The sequence below is a fragment of the Petaurus breviceps genome, unplaced genomic scaffold (genome assembly GCF_028583685.1).
Source record: "Petaurus breviceps papuanus isolate PSGF00001 unplaced genomic scaffold, PetGlider_PUasm1.0 185, whole genome shotgun sequence".
Lineage (NCBI taxonomy): Eukaryota > Metazoa > Chordata > Mammalia > Diprotodontia > Petauridae > Petaurus > Petaurus breviceps.
Window position 1 is genome coordinate 32,312,899 of NW_027185797.1, and position 17,116 is coordinate 32,330,014.

Below are 17,116 nucleotides of genomic sequence, written 5' to 3' on the forward strand. Positions count from 1 at the left end.
GCATTTGGACCCAACTGGTCCTGTCGCCAATCCCTGCTTTCTGCATTCAACAATATCTGACTCCTTGTGATGCCATGAATACCAATACTGTCCATGGGTTCTTCTTGGCAAAGATACTAGAATGGTTTGCCAATTCCTTCTCTAGCTCATTTGGCAGAAGAGGAAACTGAGGCAAACAGGGTGAAGTGACTTGCCCAGGGTCACACAGTTAGAAAGTGTCTGAGGCCAGATTTGAACTCAGATCTTTCTGACTTTAGACCTAGCACTCTACCCACTGAGCCTTCTAGCTGCTTTCTACTCAATGCTACCTTACATTATTGCAATTATTATCAATTTTCTCTTGAACTTATGATGTCTTATAGGTACCTCAAACTTAACATGTCCAAAAAAGAACTCATTATCCACCCTGCACAGACACCCCAAATCCATTCCTCCTCCAAAGGCCACTATTTCTACTGAGGACACCATCATACTTTCAATGCTCCACATTTACTGAGAAGTAGGAATCATCCTAGGTTTTCCCCTTCCTCACTCTTCATTCCTTATGCCATGCTTCTAACCCCAATGCTATCTCTCCCATCTAAATTCTACTCTTCATTCTCATGGTCTCTCCTCCAGGCCCTCATCACTTCTCAGTTAGACCAATACAGCAGTCTCCTGTTTGCTGTCCCAGCACCTTGCATCTTCTCCAAGTCATTCTCTGCACATTTGCCAAGCAAATATTTCCAAAATAACCACCTGCTCATATGACTCCCTTCTAGTCAAAAATCTTTAGGGTTTACTGATTTTTTTCAATTCTTGCCTGGCATTTAAAGCCCTCCCAGTCTAATTTTATATTATTCATCTTCCTGCCCATTGTGCTACCTACAAGGCAGGGAGTGGTATATGCAGGAAGGATAACAGGGGACACATTTTAATATTCTCTTTGACAAATACCAGTATTTTTAGTGCTAGAACATGGCATTCCCTTCAGTGCATAAAGACATATTTTGTGATAAGTCAAGTCTATTGACCACAGTGAGGCCTCAAAGCCTCTGGAAGCTGAAAAGGGAGTTGGGGGGTGGGGCAAATGGAAACAGTCATGTAGACAAAGACAGAGGGTCAGATCTGGAGTCAAAACTAGGTTTGCACCCCAACTCTGCCATATGCTCGGCAGTAGTGAATTTGCCTTTCTGGACCTCACTTTTCTTGTCTGTAAGAAATGGGGATTAGACCAGATTGTTTCTAAGGTTCCCCCACCCCCATCATCCCCTGATCCTATGGGAGTACTGCCCACTCAAGCCCACAAGCCACAATGAAAGGAAACAGGTTACTCACAGAGAATTCTCTGTCTATAGAATGCCACCCAAGACAATGAGGCGATACAAACACTTCTGTAAATGATACTTTGTTGCAGTGTCTTTCATCCATGGTAGGAGCTAGAGCTGGTGAGATCAGCGGAATGTAATGAGGAGACCGTATGTATCTGACAGGCAATCCCACCAGAGACGCCTTTATCCAAACACCGTGTGTGCAAACCTCATTTGTGTGTGTAGCACTCTGTGTTCCCTGGGACAGAGGTGAGCCTCTAGTCCTGGCCAAGGGTACAAAATACCTCCTCTCAGCTGCCCCATTTTCATCACAGAAAATAAGTGTCAGTGCAGTCCCAGTGTATTGTAAGAGATGTAATTTCATCTCTGTATGGAAGAGTGAGTCTGCTCCCTTGTTTTGACTAGAAATTTCATAGTTCAGTTCTCTTATAAGATAGAGTTAGTAGAAATAATAATCTGGACCAATCAGGGGATACTTGAGTTCAAATTTGTCTCTTACACTTATATACAGCCTAGCCATGACCCCTAGGCAAGCCACAACCTCTCTGAGCCTCAGTTTTCTCATCCGTAAAATGGGAACAATAATAATAATAGCACCAATTACATCACAAGATCAAATGAGATGATCTGTGTAAAGTGCTTTGCAAGCCTAATTCAGCAGCACAGTTCTGATCAGCTCTGATTTTAATGATTAAATTGTGACATTTAGATAAAGTCCAACCATTAAATATAAATTGAAAGTATGCACTTATAATGGTGGGATGATTTTTTACTCAGTGTTACGTGGATACTAAAGAAGCTGAAGAACTTACCTCAAGTGTATTCCTTAATGGTTCTAAGTTACTTTGGAAGGTCTCCAGTAGAGTGCCCCTAGGATCTGGGCTTTGCTTTTTGACATTGGTTTTTTGTTTGTTTGTTTTTTGATAGAGGTAGAAATTTGGATAAAAGCTTTGCAGATAATCCAAACAAAGCTAGATAGGGGCAGCTAATCCCCTAAAAGAATGTCCAAAAAGATCTTGATAAGCTAGACTATTAAACTGAATCTAATAAGATAATATTTAGGGGCATCTAGGTGGCACAGTGAATAGAGCACCAGCCCTGAAGTCAAGAGGACCTGAGTTCAAATCCAGCCTCAGACACTTAATACAAAAACTAGCCATGTGACCTTGGGCAAGTCACTTAACCCCAATTGCCCTACCTTTCCCTCTCCAAAAAAAAGCAAAATTTAAAAAGATAATATTTAAGGGGGAAAAATATTAAGTCTTAGGCTTAGGTTTGAGAAATTAGCTAGTATAAAATGAGGAAAAATTATTAAACTAGTTAATCTGAAAAAAATCTGGGGGCTAGAGTGGACCAAAAGCTAAATGAATCAACAATGTGAAGTGGTGGCCAAGAAAGCTAATGAGACGTTAGGCTTCTTTGAGAGGCTTCAGTTCTAGGAATAAGGTGATAGTACATCTGTCTTCTGCCTTAGTCAGGCACACACAGAGTTTGGTGTAGGTCCAGGTACCATATTTTGTATTAATAAAGCAAGAAGCTTTTCTAGAGAAATGCCAGCAGGATCATAAAGGACTCAGAGCTACTGTCATATGAAGATGAGGTACAGGAAGTAGGGCATTTAGCCCAGAGGAGAAAAGGCTGAGAGTGGGGAGCGGGGAGCAGAACATTAGGGCCATCTTTAAATATACTAAGGGCTATCAGATAAAAGGATTTGATTTGGTCATTTTGACTATGGAGGAAAAGAGTGGGAGCGATGAGAGGCTGAGAAGAACCCTTTCAAAGTGGAATGGAGGCTTGCTCTTGCTTAGTGACCTTCAAGTAAAGACTGGTCAATCACTCCTTGACTGTGCTGTGGAGGGCATTTGTGTTCAGCTGCATCTCAGAGCAAAGGCTCTCTGAGGTCCCTCCAGCTTGGATTCTCAGGGCTATTGACACATCCAGTTCTTCAGTACGATATGCCCTCTACTTTCCAGCCCAAATGATATAGTTGCTATTCTGTGTTCCAGTCTTCTTGTGCTTTCTACACCATTTCTGAACCCTGTTGGCTTTCTTGCTGTTTCTCACACATGCTGTGCCATCTCCAGTCTCCATGCCCAAGAGGGGAAGACTGTGCCCTATTTCTGGAAGGCACGCCTCTCTCCATTCTTCCTCTTATAATCTCTAGCTCCTTTCAGAGCTCAGTTCAGACACCACCAGCTCTACAACAATGATGATGATGATGATGATGATGATGAAGATAGTTAACATTTATATGGTACTTATTATGTATCATACACTGTGCTAAATATTTTATAATTATCTGATTTGATTCCCCCAACAACATTTCAAGGATGGTGCGATTATTATTTCCATTTTACAGATGAGGAAACCAAGGCAAGAAAAGCTTAAGTGACTTGCCCAGGGCCACACAGCTAGTAAGTGTCTGAGGCTGGATTTGAACTCAGGTCTTCCTGATCTCAGGCCCACCACTTTATGCACTATGGCACCACCTAGCTGGAATTTAATAAATCCTTGTTGAATTGAAATACATAGCATTTCTTCAATTCCCAGATTCGATAGAATGTTGCATACATGCTCCTTAAATGCTGAGCATTTCTAATATATGTTTTCCTATGCCAAGAGTTCTAATATCTTTTCCCTTCTGATCTCATCTGTATGTAATTTTCTTTTGAATTTCAGATGTGACATTCATCCATGAAGGAAATAAAACTTTCTTGGATAACCTCGTCAATTTTGAAAAGCTGGTACGTAAATCCCCAAAACAAAACCAAAAATCTTTCCCACTTTGGGGACCAGTGTCTGCTTTCCTTTCTAGGCTCCTGGACTCAGGCTGTGGGATTGCTTTTCATTCAGTGCCTGGTGAATCCTTGGACCTGGGCCCCAGACTTTCTGGGCTACCCATAAAATGGCATTCAGTTCAAAACCCGTTCAGCAGCAGATCTAGCTATGAGAGCCCACTAATATTAGGGTGGCTTTTGATTCACAAAAATGGAATCGATGTGGTTTAGCTTTGGTATTATTGAGCTAGAAATAAAATGGTAAATTCTTGGGGGGATAAGATAGGAAACACACACTTTCAGTGCTTTATAAACATCCCTTCTCTCCCCCCCCCCAAAAAAAAAAGTCCCTAACAGTTAAACTGATCCTGTGTGCATTTATGTAGTTCCCCACAAGGGAGGCTCTTGTCACCTTCAGGGGAGAATGATCATCCTCTGCACAGCTCTCAAGGAGGGACCTGGGAGAAGGGAGGAAATGAGTGCCTCCCTTAAATTCTCCTGCTTCTTTGTCAATGAAGGCTGGGGAGCTTTCATTCATTCATTCATTTAACACCTACTATGCGCAAGACTCCAGAGCTATAACTTAGAATTTTGCCACCCAGACCTAATCAGCACATCTCCTGTGATATGTTTCAAGACTGGTCTTCCAGGCTAATTATTAAGGTTCATCCTTAATTCTTTAAAACAAATTAGGAAATAGGCTGGTCTGTACAGTGAATGCATTCTCTTAATTCCCAAAGTGACTTGTCATCAGTGAGGCACTCACTGTGTGAAGAGGGGTCCAGGCCTCCAGACAATGTAATAGACAAGAGCCAACATGGTGGAATGGATAGGACGCTGGTCCTAGAATCAGGAATATGTGGGTTCAAATCCTGCCTCAAACACTTGGTAGTGGTAGGAGCCTGGGCAAGTCTGGGCTTAGTAATGGGAATTCGGAGGATTTTCTCAGGATCAGAATTTCCAAGATACATATTCTTTTTTCCTTTAGAAACAGGCCAAGCCTCTCAGAAACTCTTTTCTTATTTTCTGGTGAGAAAAAAGGGAAATTTGGTACGAAATGCCTTTATGCCATTTGCCCAATAAGGGAACATTTCTGAACAGCAGGGATTACTAATGATGGGCCCCCAGGGGTCTGTGAACTTGGATGGGAAAAAAAGGACATCTTGATTTTCAACAACCTCTATCTTAAATTTAACATTTCCATCAATCATTTAAAAACGTGATTCTGATAAGGGGCCCATAGGCTTCCCATGATGACCAAAGTTATCTACAACACAAAAAAGGCTATGAATTCCTGCTCGAGAGTTTTGAGCTTCCCTTTAGTCTTCCTCACAATCTTTAAAGAATGTGGCATGCTTATTATGGTGGGATTTTTGTTTTGGTCCATACCTTCTTGGGGGGCTCTCATTATGGAAACTACATCCTCTGATGTAGGTCAGCCACTCACCTGTAACTTATCATCTTAGAGAGTTTCTCAGAGACACACAGTCAGTGCATCAGAGGGCTCAGGTCCTTCTGACTCCAGGGTCTGCCCTCCTATCCCATATTTTACACTACCTCTCACTGATTATTAGCATCTCCTTTTTATGAATGAGAAAAGAGGCTGAAAGTCATAGTCACACAGATAATTTATAGCAGAGGTGGGGCTTAAACCACAGTTTTCCTAAGACCCACCCTTTTATCCACTACAGTGCTGCTCAGTAACTGTCCCCATTTTACAAATGAAGAAACTGAGGCTTTGTTTGGGTGACTGACTTGCCCATAACACGCATCAAAGCCCAGATGCAAAGCTATGAGCAGCATTCTTTCCACTTGGCCAACTACCTCACAATGTTTGTACACAAACCATCTCTGGTTTTTCATTTGTGTGTTTGCTTTTCACAAAGCCTCTCTGAAAACCATGTCATAAAACAAATATACTTTCCTGGTGGCATTATGCAATAATTAGGTACCACATTAGTAACCCAGTCTTTGCCTCAACTAAATCATAGGTATAATCAACAGGGCATCATAAAAACCAGGCTACAAAGAGACATACAAAGCTGGGTTCATTTAAAACGCAAAATTATTCGTCAACTCTTTCAAATGAGTGACTGTCAGACCCATATATGTGGCTCCTAGCGCACTCTAAGGGGCATGGAGAAACACTTTCAAAACTCCATCATCAATTTAATTTATCTGGTGCAGTAGGCTATTACCCAGGAGCTTACATATTCTAAAGCAAATGTTCAGCACTTTACAATGGTTGAGCCTGCCTTAGATTTCAGAAAGGATCTGATTTGTTTAGAGCAGGTCTCCAAAAGATGAAGATGTTTTAAAAAGAGCTATCCCAATGAGTTTGAAAAGATACATTTGTTCCTCTTAATAAATCTCCATGTGACAAGCAAAGACCTTCAGAATCCTTCCCTCCAGCTGGCTCTCTTCTCTCCTCCTCCTTTCATCATCTTCCTCTTCCTTCCAATCCTCTCTCTTCTTCTCTTCTTTCCCCTTCATGAAATCATTATTCCCTGACCCAGGAAACAGACAAACTAGGCCCCATCTCTTCCTGAGGCTTATGTAAGTATTCCTCTCACTAACTCAAACTCCTTGCTCTTTGGGAGTAAATCATCCTCTATTTATTATAGTCATTACTGCCATGAATAAAAGACAATGGGCAGGAATTTCCAAATTATGTGTGACTTTAACTTCAAAGAGACCTAGCTTCAGACAGTATTTTAAGGCCATGGCAGGTCTCAGCAGGCCACAGGGTTGTGAGCTAACATCCTTCCCAAAAGAAAGACAGAAAGGATCTTCACAATTGAATTTATTAGTGCTTTCTTTCCAGTTATGACTTTTAGCTCTGGCTTGAAGGTAACATATACAGCCATAATTCTGCAGCTCCTTCCTAATGCTGCCTAGATCATTTTGAGGGGCTGCCAGAATCACATAAGCCAGCACCTGAATTCAAATGCCTCCCAAGTCTCAGGATTGGCCAGCTGGGCTTCTCTTGCATCAGCGGTCTGCCACTCTATTCTATTCTACTGACACTGTGGTGGCAGCATCCCATACCTCCAAACTAGAGTTAAACTGAAATTTCCTCTTATTAGATAATGAAGGTGGAACAAGGCTTTCTTTTTCCATTTCTTTCTCATTCTCCAACATTCAAAGCATCATCTTTTCTCCTATCTCCTCCTTCTCTACCCTACTCCTTGAGGAAACCTCAAGATAGCAATCTGGATTCAGATTTCCAGCACCTCAGACAGTGCTATGCCATAAGGCAATCTAAGATATTCATCAGCCTGGCGCCATAGCTGAAGAAAAGAGGAAACCTTGCATGGGAAAACCAGTCAGTTGAAGGAAGGAAACTGAATAATATACTTACAGATAGGAGTCAGGGCCAGCTTCTTTTAGAAGTATAGTCTAGTCCCTTCACCCTCCGGAGCCAACATGGGTTGCGTTCGTACCAAGACCATGAAGAAGGCGGCGCGAGTCATCATTGAGAAGTACTACACCTGCCTAGGCAATGACTTCCACACCAACAAGCGCGTGTGCGAGGAGATCGCCATCATCCCCAGCAAGAAGCTCCGCAACAAGATCGTGGGATATGTTACTCATCTGATGAAGCGGATCCAGAGAGGCCCTGTGAGAGGTATCTCCATCAAACTGCAGGAAGAAGAAAGAGAAAGGAGGGATAACTACGTCCCTGAGGTCTCTGCTTTGGATCAGGAAATCATTGAAGTGGACCCTGATACCAAAGAAATGTTGAAACTCCTGGACTTTGGTAGTTTGTCCAACCTGCAAGTTACCCAGCCCACAGTTGGGATGAACTTCAAAACACCAAAAGGAGCTGTTTAATATTTACTTTTGCCTTCTTTCCAATAAACTTGAGAACTCCCCATTGAAAAAAAAAGTATAGTCTAAGCTACATCTGGCTCCTCCTTCCACATGATCATCCATGATTGAGGAATAAGAAACTAACAATTGCTTATAATGTTAAAATAATTTTAAAACAATGAAAATAAGAGCTGCCATCTTCTCCACCCCATCAACCAATTCTCCTCATTAGTAGTGAGAACCAGACCCCCAAATAGGATTTCTCCTTTTTGTTACCTCACCCTTTTAAAGGCTGAAGTCGCCAGTAAGGCAAGTCAAGAGCCAATTTCCTAGCCTGCTTTTGTCCAAGAGAAGGTGCTCCCGGGCGTGTATGTCTGAGTAATTAAAGTCAGCTGGTACTACTCTGTCATGCCGGCTCATCTAGTCCTTTCTGTCCAAGGGGTCTGCCGCGCACTCTCTATAGCCTCATTTCTGTTTATCTCCCCTGCTCTTTACCCACGCTGTATCCCCCCGTGTTTCCTAGATTTCGACACGTGATTTTATCTTCATAATATAAAATACTTCTTGCTTCTCTGGCCAGGAACTTTTTACCCATTTTGCTTCTTTGAATTAGTCGCCCTTTCCAAACTCCATTACAATTCTGGGTCTTGTTGCATTAAGTCTCGGTGATGCTCAGGAGGTTAAATTTGCCTCCTTGCATCTAGATCCCGAGTTTGTCTTGCTAGCCAGCTGGTGCCCCTGGTATTGTGATTCCCGGTTCCTTTCCTGGAATTTGTCTCCTGGGATCTTCTGGATGTCTCATCTATTACTCTTCCTGTTATTGGGGCTACTCCTGTGAGTGCTTCTAGTTGGATCTATCCGCACAAACCCAACAGAGTTTTGTCTACACCCCTGCTTTTTCTGAAAGGTCTTTGAACTGATAGTCTTCTGTGTCCACAATTCTGTACTTGGCATATTGATGAAGAAAGCAAAAAAAAAGAAAAACAGAAAAAACGTATAATTCTTGGTCAGTTGGGAAGGTAGCATTGGCTGTACAAGGCAGTAGGGAACACTAGAGTCCCATAAGAAGGGTAATGTGAAGAAAGTGGCATTGGAAGCTCTTCTGTTAACTCATTGCTGGCTGGATGGTGGTGGAGGGAGTTATCTTCCTGTGCTTTTCAGTTCTGGAATCCTAGGATTCTCTAACACTGAGGAAGGGGTGATCAGCTGGCCAGAACATTGTTCCCATGGCAGAAGGATATAGGTCAAGGCTTGACTCAGTCTCCCCTTGGTCCTTCTTGCTCTCTATATCCCTCTCTCTCTCCCTCTCCCCCCCCCCCCCCCACCATAGAATCTTAGCTCCTTGAGGCCAGGGACTGGGTGTTTGGGGTGGGTATGGTTTTGTCTCTTTCTCCTTGGTGCCAGTCCAGGGCCAAACATGTAGCCAATGATTTCTGGAGTAGGTGAAGTATTTGGACCTTCATTCATATAATTTTCCTTTGTTTTCTCAGCACATGATTGCAGATACCGTCCGGTCCTTGAGACACTGCAGGAATAACCAGTTTGGTGAGTGATCCTGGTCTTGCCCGACCATGCAAGATTCTGTTTTCCCGGGTTCTATGTGGTGGGCGTGAAATGTGTATCTGGCAGTGATGGGGAGCTTGGCCCCATTTAGACAATGTGAGGTAGAAGGAGGGGGTAGGGCAGTAGCCCGTGTCTGTTCCTCCTTTTCATCTCTCCATTTCTTATTCTTCCTGGCTGGTCTATTCTAATCAATGAAAGTGTGTCCAGACCCAGATTATGGGATGCAGGTGGATTGGCAGCCCCCCTGTGCTTGAGTGCTGACAAATGGACAGCCCATCAGTACACGTAGCAGGGCAAGCACTGAACAAAACCATTCCACTGGGCCCAGAGTTAAGGAAGGCAAAGCAAACAGGCTCCACTTCCAGTGAATGATCCCAAGCTACAGTCTAACCCCAAACCCCATGGTTTCTTTGTTTTTTTTTAACTTCAGTTTCCTTCTAATGCTATGTGAAATTGAAGGAACAGTGTAATCTCCCCAGAATCCAAATTGCAAGTGACTCCAAGGACACTGGAGGGATATATAGAATGGGGGCAGGTGAACATATTAGCAACAACTTTCATGCACAAAAGGGCAGAAAAGCATCCTCCAAGCCCTGCATGATGAGAAAAGGAGATGGCATTGTCAAGTAGCAAATATGTGGGTAACAGATGGACAGTTTGGGGAGTGCAGTAGCACCCACTGAGAGAGGCAGGCCACCAGCCAACCACTCAGGCAGTCAACAAGCAGTTATTGAGTGATTCCTTTGTGCCAGGCACTGTGCTAAGTGGGTCCTGGGGAGACCCTTTAAGGAGCATTTACAGATAGCCATGACCAAGAAAAGCTGAGAAGGAAAATGGATGGGGAGGGTGCTATTGTAATATGTGTCTCCTTGGATGGGATTATGGACCCATTGAAATACCAAAGGGGTCAGTGAGAGAAGGCACCATGCGTTGTAACTGTAATGTAGCTTGGATTCCTCTGAGGAAGGTGATTGAAAAAGAACAGAAAAGCAAAATGTTGAACCTTCTCTTATAGTAGCAGATGTTTCAGGGTTGCCCTCCCTCCTTATATGTGCCTTCTAAAATACTTTGCTTCCTACAGAGTTAAGCTTAGAAATCCTGGCAGAGAGAGTGGGCTGGGCTTGGAGGTCAGAAAACCTGAGATTTTAATGCTCATCAGATACTTTATAGCAGTGTGACCTGGGTCCTTTTGGCATAGGTAGGTAGATAGATAGGTAGGTTGGTAGGTAGATAGATAAATAGAGAGAGAGACAGACAGACAGACAGATGGATGAATAGATAGATGGACAGACAGAAACACATGTGTGTACATGTACATATGTATATAAAATTGTATGTTTATATATGTGAATGTGGATAAAGATATTCTTCCTCCTTTCCCCTCCCCCTCAGCTGGTTGGTTTATTGAAATCTCTTTCAACAAGAGATGTGAGGGTATTGTGGGCAGAGAGCACTTGTTCTGAAGGTAGAATCATTGGTCTCTAATTCCAGCCTGGTCCCTCTGCACCTGTGTGACTGGGCAAGTCATTTGCCCTTTCTAAGCCACATCAGTAAATAAAAAGGCTTAGCCCAGGTTTCAAAGCCCAGCTCTCCCTCTCACCTCACCTTGAGGAAGTCACTTGAGTTCTCTGGACCTCAGTTTACTCATGTACAAAATATGAAGATTATATTAGATCATGGGTTTTTAACCTTTTGTGTCCTGGACCCCTTTTCACCCCTTTGGTGAAGCCTATGGGCCTTTCTAAAGGTTATGGCTTTAAAATAAAACAAAATCCACAGGATTACTAAGGCAGCCAATTACATTAAAATACAGGTATCAAAATGTTTTTTTAAAAACCAAAGGGTACAAACCCCCTTTTAAGAAGCACTGCTTAGATAGTCTCTCACACCTATTCCATCTCGAATCCTATTGCAATTATTTACATAAGTATTGTGTGTGTGTGTGTGTGTGTGTGTGTGTGTGTGTGTGTGTTTTAAATGGAACATCTACTCTGCACCAGATAATATGCTAGGTACTTGGGGATTCAAAGACCAAACTAAAATAATGGCCCCCTCAAAGAGCTAACATTAGCATTCAGAATATCAAATTTGGTTTTGTGGTAATTATTGCCATTATAATTCCATGTTTTTCACCAGCGTTTTATCAGACAATCGAGTGGCCTGGATTACATGAATGTAATCGCCACGGTAACGCTCGGTTCTACTCTGAAATTGACATTTTAGAAGCAGCTCATGCAAATATTCCCAAAGGAACAGCTCCCCCGCCCCCAGCTAAATTCATGTGGATGTGAAGCAAATTTACTGAATATTTATTAGAGAATGATAGGCAGGCTTCTTTTCTATTAGGCTTAGTTATTTAGTCTTTAACAACAGGGATCGTTTTTTCTCTTTGGCTATTTGAGTCTGACTAAGGGGACTATGGAAAAAAAGGCAGAAGGAAATGAAACATGATACATGGTTGGCCAGAAGCCCCTGTTTATAAATGAAGCATACCAGCCTCGGATGTCTCCAAGGGTTAGAAAATAATAACGAAATTCTCTTTTTAGCATCATATTTTCTTCCTTTGAGTCCATGGAGAAAATCTCCAAACTCTACCCAGACATTTGCTTCATTTCCACAGTAATTTCACTATTTGTTATTGTCAAAACAAGAGGGATTGTGAATCACTTTCATTCTGTACATTAGTCCTTTTTGTTGCTGTTCCCATGAAGTTTTGTTTCCAACAAAGAAAAGAATTAGAAGTCATTTGTGAACTTCAAGCCCCAAATTGTCACCTCCCCAATATTACAGTTCCAACATTCCTTTCTTTAAATGGGGGTATTTACCCAAACAGAATGGAATAACATTAAAAATAATAATAATAATTTCCAGGTACCAGCTGGCAGAAATCTTCACACAGACAGCTCACACTGGCTTTTCTTTTCTGGAAGGTCAAGACTCAGTCCCCAAGTCTGAGTTTCTCACTTTTTCCCTAAATCCCATGTTCTTCACTGTCAGTATTAGGAAGGAGCTAGGATGCCAGACCAGCACCATGGACATTTCCATAGCTAGCTATATAGATAATGTGTATATATGTATATGTATGCACACACATACCTAGGTTAATAAGTATATAATTGTATATAATATAATTATATTCTAAGGCTATATTTTATATATATATATATATATGATCTCTGCATGGTATATATAAAAATGGCATGACATATCTATACATGTGTTAGGGTATGTGTATGTTAGTAGCGAGGGAGCACAGTGGGTAGAGCCCTGGTCCTTATTTCAAATCTGATCTTAGAAACTTGGTAGCTGTTTGACTCTCAGCAAGTTACTTAACCCTGTTTGCCTCAGTTTCCTTATCTGTAAAATGAGCTGGAGAAGGAAATAGCAAACCAGTCTAGCATCTTTGCCATGAAAGTCCCCAGTGGGGTCATGAAGAGTCAGACATGACTAATGGACTAAACAACAGCAAATATATGCGCATAGACAAGTCATGCCATTATCATCCATGTACACACTAGCTTGTGACCTTAGCCAAGTCCCTTCCATTCTTTTAGCCCCAGTTTTTTATCTATAAAATGAAGCGGCTGGACCAATCTCAAAGTTCTAGTTTTAATACAAGATCCAGTGAGGCTTTGTTCATTATTGATCTATATACAGCTTTTCCTGGCTTCACACACACACGTTATAGATATATGGTATATGGATGTAAAATCTTGCACAAAGTAGCTATTTAATAAATACACTGTATGTGTCTATGTACATATGTATGTGTACAGATGATGGCAGAAGAGGATCCAAGGGATTCCAAGCCTGGAGTCCAGGGCCCTTTTCCTTTGTGTAGCACCGATGCTCATCTCCACCCCCACCCCAACCCTAGACATCGTTGGATTTTGCCCAGCCCATTGACTCCACACAACCAAGGAAGGAAAGAGTCCTCTCTAAACTGAGTCAGCAATCCCCCATTTAGAGAGAGATAGTCTTACCAATGATTGAGCTCACACCTGCCAGCAAATATAGCAGAGAGAGAGTGCAGGGCTTAGAGGCAAAAAGATCTGAGTTCAAATCCTGCTTTAGACACTTGCTGGTTTGGTGACCCTGGGCAAGTCATTTCCTCTCATCTGCCTCAATTTCCTCACATGTAAAATGAGAGGATTGAATCTATGAGCCTATAATTGATGCTTTTGCCATCACCCAGAGAGATTTCCAGAGCTCTTAGGATTCTAATCTTTGTTTCTTTTCCTTCCCCTCACCCCTCTCTTGGAGATTAGGAGGAGAAGTGTCTCCAAAAGAACACCAGGACCTCAGATCCTATGTGCACCACCTGCATGTCATCGACAACCAGCAGGTGCTGTTTGAACTTTCCCACCGGCTGGAGCCGAGGGCGTGAGCACACACTCACGCTGTGGCAGCCTGGCGGGCGGACCCTGGGGATGGCAGCACTTTGGATGAAGTGGCTTTCCTCCTGAAGATGGATTTGCTGAGTTTTATCAGTCACTCCCTAGATGCCTGTGGGAAAGTCAGCCGGCATGAGAAGGAGCTGGTGTCAACCTTCCAAGAGGAGAGAGGCACCAGGGCTCTCCCGGGGGAGCCTGGAGAGGAAGAGGGAGCAGCCGACTGGAACTGGAGCAGCCGAGTTCCTCATGACAGTGTCACTGGTCCCAAAGCTTTCCACTTTCACTTGTATGCCAGTGTTAGAATAACTGTATGCCGCGCCATGTCATGTCCTATTAGGACAAAACATTTCAAGCAGAAAGCATGGGACGTGGGCGGGGATGGAAATTTCCTCAGTACCGTGGAATGCGCTTCTCAACAGATCACACCAGGTTGCTTGAGAGGCAGCCTGGTGTCATAGCTAGAGGCCTGACCTCAGAGTTAGGAAGGCCTGCGTTCCAGTCCCATCACTGACCCATCCTAACTGTGTGACCCTGGGCAAATCCCTTCCCCTCACAGGGCCCCTGGTTAAGACTAGAATTCACAGACCAGATGGGAATCTGCATTGGTGCCTGGAATTCCCACATTGGTCCAGCCCAACAAAATTGCTTTTTTCCAAGACCTTGAAAAAAAAGTCACATCATTTGTCCCTTTTCTGACTCAATGGTGGTTTCTCCATGAGCATAGCAATGAAAGCACATGTGTGTATACACATAAATGTTAAGGCAAACCTGGGAAGAGTAATCCCCACCATGCCTGCTTACATTTGAAGCTTGCGATTTCCAGACACCCACTTTTTAAAAAACCTGTGATCATTTAAAGATCCACACTTAGGGATGAAGTTATTTTCTGCACAGCTGGCTAATTTAATGAAAATTATTTGGACCAATTAGGCAAATTATGCCAAATTGCATCTCCCATAAGGGCAGCATTGTTAATGATTGCCTTTTAAAAAAAACCTGCACTCAGTATAATTTCTGAGGATTTTCTTTCCACACTAAATGAAAGACAGCCCACTCTTGTGTGTGCACTTGTGAGGTCTTTGAAAGACACCAGTTCTTGTCATTTGCACACTTTGGGATCTGGGAGTAATTTCCTTGCCTGCAAAATGAGACATTACTGCTTGCTTGCTCCCAGAACAGTCTAGGGACAAGTGAGAGAGGAGAGAGAGAAAAGGTGAGGTCTTCTCAACATGAGGGCTGTTATGATTTTGGTGCGTGAAAACAAGTCTGGATTTAGAGTGAAATAAACATGCCCCCTGATGTTTAGATGAACTATCATAACTTCACCAAAATATTGAAAACACACAGGATCTCCAAGTAGGGAAGGCCATGGAGGACCATTGGGCCCAGCCTCCTTGCCTAAGCAGGAATTCTCTCTCATTTATCTTGATTTTCTCCAAGTTCCAAGTTATTCCAACTCTTTTCATTTCCACTGTCTTCACTTTCTGCAGTTTCTGTAGCACATTTAGAAGTGGCAATTTCATGGATCCTTAGTTCAGCTTCTCCATGTTGTATCAGTCAGTCTGTTTAAATGCCATGTGACATAACGAAGAAATGCCAGGTTAGTATCAGGAGGAGTTGGGTTCAGATCCGGTCATTTTGTGACCTTGCCCAAGTCATTTAGCCTATAAAAACCTCAGGTAATTCCTTGGGCCTTATCTGTAGAGACAGATTGCAATTTGTATCCTTGGAGGCCATTTTCACACTGAGAGGTTCCCATGCTGAGATCATGGATCCTTTGGTTATTTGTGTATCATTACTAAGGCTTTCAAGCTGCGTTCCTTCTCACAATCTGGCTGCCCTTAAGGAACACTTTGGTTTTAATTCATTAAAATCAATTCATTTTCATTGCTAGAAATATATTAAATATTTCTAGACAACATTATTACAGCCCTGTGTCCTGGGACTCAGTAAATACATACATGTCTGTGACTACACACACACGCACAATATACACATGTGTGTACATGTGAGCGACATGAATGCCTTATATAACACATGTTATATGTGAATATGAGAGAGAAATTCTTACAAAGAAATATGTGGAAAAATTTTGGAAGGCCTGTAAAAGAATGGCTTTGTCCTGGCATATAAATTTCATCTTTGTCTGAAATCATTCATAGTCATAGATGAGAGACAATAGTGATCCACTCTTGAATTGGTCTGAAAGATGTGCTCATGAGCCTGGTGCTGCTTGGTGGATCCAATGGAGACCAGTAGTAGAACCATTTCATTGTCCAGCATTAAGGAGAACTCAATCTTGTTTGTGACCAGTCAACTCTTCCTCTATTTTCCTGTGGGAAATGTGACTGACCTTAGGCAACATCTGGCATATTTTGTTCAGATTTCTTTGATCAGGAAGAAAAAGGCGGCAAATATGACTTTAACTGGCATTTCGAAAGTGAGAGAAGCAAGCCAGGGGAAACCCAGATTTTTTTTAACCCTAAAACTCTACATTTTGCCAATTAAAAGTATAAATAGACTTGATCTGTTTCAGCCATAATACTCCCTTTAGTGAAGAATTTTTCTGAGAAACTCTGGGCCACTGTACTGAGTGCTTATGGCTCCTAAGGTATGACAGACACCATGCCAAACTCAAGACATGCTAAGATCTTATTGAAATACCTTTTCTGAGCACTGACAGGTGCACATCATTGTAGTATTGGGGGGGGGGAAGGAAATGGAGTTAATGGGAAGAGGTGACTTGCTGGGGCACAGAACCATTCCCAGCCATGCCCTTGACTTTGTCATGGCGCTCCTCTTTCAAGACCTAGGGCTGGAGGGACCCAGCACAGAGATAATAAGGTATTTCTCACCTTTGTCCTCCAGATTTTTTCTGATATTTAATTCTAATCTAAAGGGACTGAACAGACTAAAAAGATCAATAGTTTCACTGAGCTTCTTGGATAATAACCACATCCCGAGAACAAAAATGGCAGAGCCCAGCTCAGCATCCTAGAACTTTCTAATAAATCAAGCCACCCATCAATCTCCAAATCTCCCAATCTGGGCGAGTCTCATTCCCTCCCTGAGTCTTGGCTCCCTTACCTCTAAAGTGAAAGTGTTGAGCAAGATGTCCTCTAAGGGTCTTCCATTTATAGGGTTCTTAGTTCCAGGGAAGGGGGTCACTCCAGATCCCTAGCGAGCTCCCCTTAAGGTGTTCAAGCATTAAGCAGATGCCCATCTGCTACAGAAGGGATTCCTAAACCGAGTGGGAATT

General features: G+C 42.5%; 2 protein-coding genes across 2 annotated transcripts in view; both read left to right on the forward strand.

Annotated features, from left to right (window-relative positions):
• Nucleotides 1-14,589, forward strand: part of RAPGEF5 (Rap guanine nucleotide exchange factor 5) — a 245,401-nt gene extending 230,812 nt beyond the window's left edge. Inside the window, exons 24-26 of the mRNA XM_069088737.1 lie at nt 3,990-4,054; nt 9,391-9,445; nt 13,732-14,589. Of these exons, the coding sequence (XP_068944838.1) occupies nt 3,990-4,054; nt 9,391-9,445; nt 13,732-13,850 (239 nt within the window). The 3' untranslated portion in view covers nt 13,851-14,589. The remainder of the gene's footprint in view (nt 1-3,989; nt 4,055-9,390; nt 9,446-13,731) is intronic.
• LOC138161505 (small ribosomal subunit protein eS17-like) lies at nt 7,453-7,976 on the forward strand. The gene has a single exon (XM_069088262.1). It carries the CDS (start codon nt 7,514-7,516, stop codon nt 7,919-7,921), a length of 408 nt encoding a protein of 135 aa, XP_068944363.1. The 5' UTR covers nt 7,453-7,513; the 3' UTR covers nt 7,922-7,976.
• Nucleotides 14,590-17,116: the final 2,527 nt, after the last annotated feature.

Excerpts from the sequence above, each read along its gene's own strand:
- LOC138161505 (XM_069088262.1), top strand. The coding sequence starts at position 7,514 with ATGGGTTGCGTTCGTACCAAGACCATGAAGAAGGCGGCGCGAGTCATC.